Source organism: Labrus mixtus, chromosome 2 (genome assembly GCF_963584025.1).
Source record: "Labrus mixtus chromosome 2, fLabMix1.1, whole genome shotgun sequence".
NCBI classification, from domain to species: Eukaryota; Metazoa; Chordata; class Actinopteri; order Labriformes; family Labridae; genus Labrus; species Labrus mixtus.
In genome coordinates, this window is record NC_083613.1 from 29,965,377 (window position 1) to 29,970,376 (window position 5,000).

The following is a 5,000-nucleotide window of genomic DNA, read 5'->3' on the forward strand; positions in this document are numbered from 1 at the left end:
GGCGAGCGACACACTCGCGCTCCGTCAACCGTCTGTCTTTAATGAGAGACACAGAAAGGCCCATGGGACAGAGACCTGACTCTCTGTTTCTGTCTCAAACACACACACACACACACACACACACACACACACACACACACACACACACACTAACACATACTGTATCATTTGTGAGTGCAAGGGGGGAAAAAGTGGTGCGTTACAAGAGAAAGGTAATTAGAATACCACACAACTTTGCACCTTTGTTTGTCGTTAAAAAACAATATGCAAAAAAGAGAAGAAGAACAAGATGAATGTGGGGATTGGGAGGAAGAGGGGAGAAAGGATGGACAAGACAGAGAGAGAGAGAGAGAGAGAGAGAGAGAGAGAAAAGGGGTGTTGTGTGTCCTGGTCTCCCCTCTCCCTCTGGTGTTCACCTGGTTACTCATCCATTACACAGAGCACAGTACATGACTGACTGGCAGAGAGAGAGAGAGAGAGAGAGAGAGAGAGAGAGGTATGGGGGTGAGGTGGGGGAGACACACAGGCAGGCTCTCTTACATGCACACAGGGTTTTCCATTCTTTGGCATTAGTGTAAATGGGCAAGGTAATGAACGTTGCGGTGGGATAATTGTCATTGATGGTCATTAGATTCACCCTTCAGTGCCACACACACACACACACACATACACACACATACACACACATACATATAAACACACACAACCACACACACACATGCAACCACACAGCTGGAATACGCAGCATGGCAGAGACATAACTAAGCTGTAATTGCTGAAGTGTATCAATTAATGTGAACAGCAGCGTGTGTTGACCCCTGGTCACTAACGTGGGGGGGGGGGGGGGTTATGGGGGAGGAAACAGGGGGCGACGAGGGTTTAAAGGAGTAGAAATACAAGTAGGGTGATTGGTGTTTACTTTTTTACTTCGGGTGCATGTCTGTCCGAATGTTGGCGTCGAACCGTCTCTCACTTTCTCGCCCCCTCCAGTCTTGGCAGATACTGTTCACCATGAGTCTGGTTCTGCTCGAGGTTTCTGCCTATTGAAGATTTTCCTTCCATCTGTTGCAAAGTGCTATAAGATTGGACCCCCCGACTGCCATTATTGCAAATTTTCTTTGGGGGGGGGGGGGTGTCCATGTAGTTTTAAATATAAGTTCACCAAAGTCAAATTCCTGGTGTGTGTGTGTGTGTGTGTGTAAGCATACCTGGTCAATAAAGCCGATTCTGATTCTGAATACGCTGTTTGGATGCTGTACTCACATCAAAGAAGTGGCCGGTCATGTGGCAGCGATGGCACTGTTTGTGCCAGTACGCCCGCTCGTTGCAGGAGTTGTAGATGTGACCCGGCAGGCCGCAGTTGTTGCAGTGCCTGTTGGGACATTCACTCGACAGGTGGCCCGGGGTGCCACAGAGGAAGCAGGGCAACACTTTCTGCACACAAACACACATGCACAACAGTTTTACACATTTGTACTCATCACAAGTTGTAAATGAGACTGTGCACTGATTAAACTTACTTTGGGCTGCGGGCAGTTCTTGGAGAGATGTCCGTTCTTGTTGCAGTTTCTACACTGGACGTTCTTGCTTGTATAATATCTGTTTAGCAGCCGCTGCACTGCGACCTTGGCACCTTTGTCTTTGTTGTAGATCTGAGCCTGACACACACACAGGGAATGCATCAATGACAAATTATTGCGTTAGACTTTGTGGACTGACCTGGAAGTTTGTACACAAAGTTAAACATTTTACAGTAAAACAAGTCATTACAACTCCTTGTAAAGAACAGTAATCAGCTTGATGTTGTTATAATACACTGTTCAATACTTTCTTTCTGTATTAAGGAAAAATATCTACACATAATCCCAAAATTAAATGTTTGCATGATATATAAAAACAGTCGCAAGAAACTCTGTTTGCACTTATCCAGTAAATATTGATTAAAAACATGTTTAGGTTTAAATAAATGGGTGCAGCACACATCTCTCTTGTCCTCTCGACTTTTCAGAGGATCACTGTCTGAAGCCTACACGCACAAACTGTTTCTTCAAACACACCTTAGAAGCATCAGTGGTTAAATGTTAGGATATATATTTCATGGTGTGACACTTACCTCCTTGTCCTTATCAGAAACCGTCCAGCTCCTGTCATCTTCAACATCTGGCAAGACAGAAAAAATACATTTTTAAATACTGATACTTTTTCACTCAAGTTCAGAACCTGATTCTGAATTCTGAATCCAAGTACATCTTCAGCCATGCACAATTTGAGGTATATTTAGTTTCGGTCCCTCACACTTGAAAAAGGTTCAGATGGACCGAAACGTTGTGATTTTTTCGAATAAATTGGTGATACTTAGCAAGAGTAGTGTGCAGGATTTTTCTTTAATAAAAATATATATTTTTAAATGTTCTTATCACCACACAAGACCCACACATTAAGAAAACAACAAATAAAAACCGAAAAGCCTTAAGAAAATATATTAGTACAGTACTACAGTTAAAGCTCGATACAGATAAAGGACAACTCAAATCAATGAGACAAAAACTAAATTGCAATACTCGTTTTAACAAGCAGAGGGTGCTATCTGCTTCCGCTTCTCTGGTTTAACGTCATTAGCTGAAGAAGAGAAGTTTGCAGACATGCAAGAAGAAAGTGAAGATTTAGAGATTAAGAATGAGTCTGTCTTATCGGCTCAATAGACCGATGAACTACACAAATAGCAGCGCACAACCAACATGATGCAACATGTAAAACTGCGCTGCTTTAAGAAGCTGGGGTCACCAAAGTCACATTACGAACATACACTGGGAAGAGGATTTGAAACCCTCCTTGATGAAATGATAACAAAAGCCACAGAGATCACTACGTGCAGCTGTGTTTCATGATGTGGGCGGATGATTTACATGTTAGAGCAAGTTTAATGCCACAACTTTTCAAAATCATGAAAAAACAATTAGCTGACCAAAGTCAGTTGTTCAAAATAAATTGTCTTTCAAAAGCTTTCTTTGCTTCACTGTTAGACACGCAGGCTGCACATAAGTTTATAGAAATAGATTTTAGAGATACATATAATGCTAGACATGTCGTTTTTATTATTACTTTTTATTTGGTATTTGTTTTAAAATCCTCTTAAATTTATTTTCAAAGATTTTGTAGGAAAATGGGGGAAAAAGTGGAAAGTGACACAGAGGAAAGGAACCGCAGGTCGGACTTGAGGCATGGCCTAACCACTAGGCCATCCGTGCCCCAAAAATCCTTTGGTTTTTAAAAAACAAATCAAAATCAAAAGGAATATTGTAGAAAATCGTGATAAAATGGTATAGTGATATCATAGGGCCCGACCGATGTGGGATTTTTGGGTCCAATACCTGTATCGATATTAGGGAGAGAAAAAATTGGATACAGATATATTCGCCGATATCGTTCTTAGATGTGTCTTCGATCTGTAGAGTTAATATATACAGTATATAGACATATACACACACATACACATTTACTGTGTTGATCCCTCAAACGCAGTTATCACAGCGTGATCACCACTCGACACTCTGGAGAGTGATAATGTTTGTTGTAATCCATATAATACACTCTGCTGGTGACAGAGAACTGCTAGTGTAATACTCAAATGAACTGCTTTTTATCTAGTGAATAAATCTAGTAATATCGGCACATATATAAAAGTAGCCGATACAGATAATCACTGGACAGGCTAATATCGGCCGATATTATCAGCTGGCCGATTAATCGGTCGGGTTCTAGTCATGATGTGCATCAAATCGTTTGTTATGTGTTTCCGGATGGGCATTCATGTGAACCATGTGTTTGACTCTGAGTGCTTATCTTATTCTGAAAGTAACGTTCCACCCCACCATCTCCAATGAGGGTTACACATGACTGTGAACCGGTTATCTCTACATTTCTTTCTTACTCAAACCGCATTACAGGACCGGCGGCAACCATCTTCAACAGGAACCAGAACTGACAAAGTCAAGACAATATCCAGCCCTATTAAGAACTCTAAACCCTGAGGAGCAAGTTTAGTTTCCTGTTTGAGTTACACACACACACACACACACACACACACACACACAGAAACTGACACAGTGGCAGCCCAGCACATCTGTATGAGAGTGGCACTAACAGCGCCCTGAGGGAGACCGCTGTATTCTCCTCAGGCCCACAGAACTGTAACTGACATCCAGAAATTGTCACACACACACACACACACACACACACACACACACACACACACACACACACACACACACACACACACACACACACACACACACACACACACACACACACACACACACACACACACACACACACACACACACACACACACACACACACACACACACACACACACACACACACACACACACACACACACACACACACACACACACACACACACACACACACACACACACACACACACACACACACACACACACACACACACACACACACACACACACACACACACACACACACACACACACACACACACACACACACACACACACACACACACACACACACACACACACACACACACACACACACACACACACACACACACACACACACACACGTGTACTCAGCATAAATTATGTGCTGATAGCAGCGACCCACACAGGCTCACATGCTTTCACAAACACACGCAGACACACCCACGCATCGACCCCCACGATTAGCTGGTTGACAGTCTTTAGCCTTTGGACAAACATGCAGCCTTGAGCCATAATCAAATATTACAGTCTCCTTGCCACCTCTCTCCTTCTTTTTCTCACTCTCTCTATCCGGCTCCCTTATCGCAATTCTGCTCAGCCCTCCTTCCTTTGCTTTCTCTCTCTCTCTCTCTCTCTGTAGAGGGAGGTTATCACCTCTCCTCCCTGTCAAACAAATTAAAATGGCTGCTGTTCGGATGAGGCTTCTTTTGCCACGACCTTCACCTCCGAACACACACACACACACACACACACACACAC

At 43.1% G+C, this 5,000-nt stretch overlaps 1 protein-coding gene across 2 annotated transcripts in view; it reads right to left on the minus strand.

Annotated features, from left to right (window-relative positions):
* The window catches only part of zcchc7 (zinc finger, CCHC domain containing 7), a 55,322-nt gene that overhangs the window by 19,006 nt on the left and 31,316 nt on the right, over nucleotides 1–5,000 (minus strand). For both annotated transcript variants that reach the window (XM_061065190.1, XM_061065189.1), the window contains exons 5-7: nucleotides 2,114–2,160; nucleotides 1,521–1,658; nucleotides 1,264–1,434 (exon numbers count right to left, since the gene is read on the minus strand). In XM_061065190.1, the coding sequence (XP_060921173.1) occupies nucleotides 1,264–1,434; nucleotides 1,521–1,658; nucleotides 2,114–2,160 (356 nt within the window). The remainder of the gene's footprint in view (nucleotides 1–1,263; nucleotides 1,435–1,520; nucleotides 1,659–2,113; nucleotides 2,161–5,000) is intronic.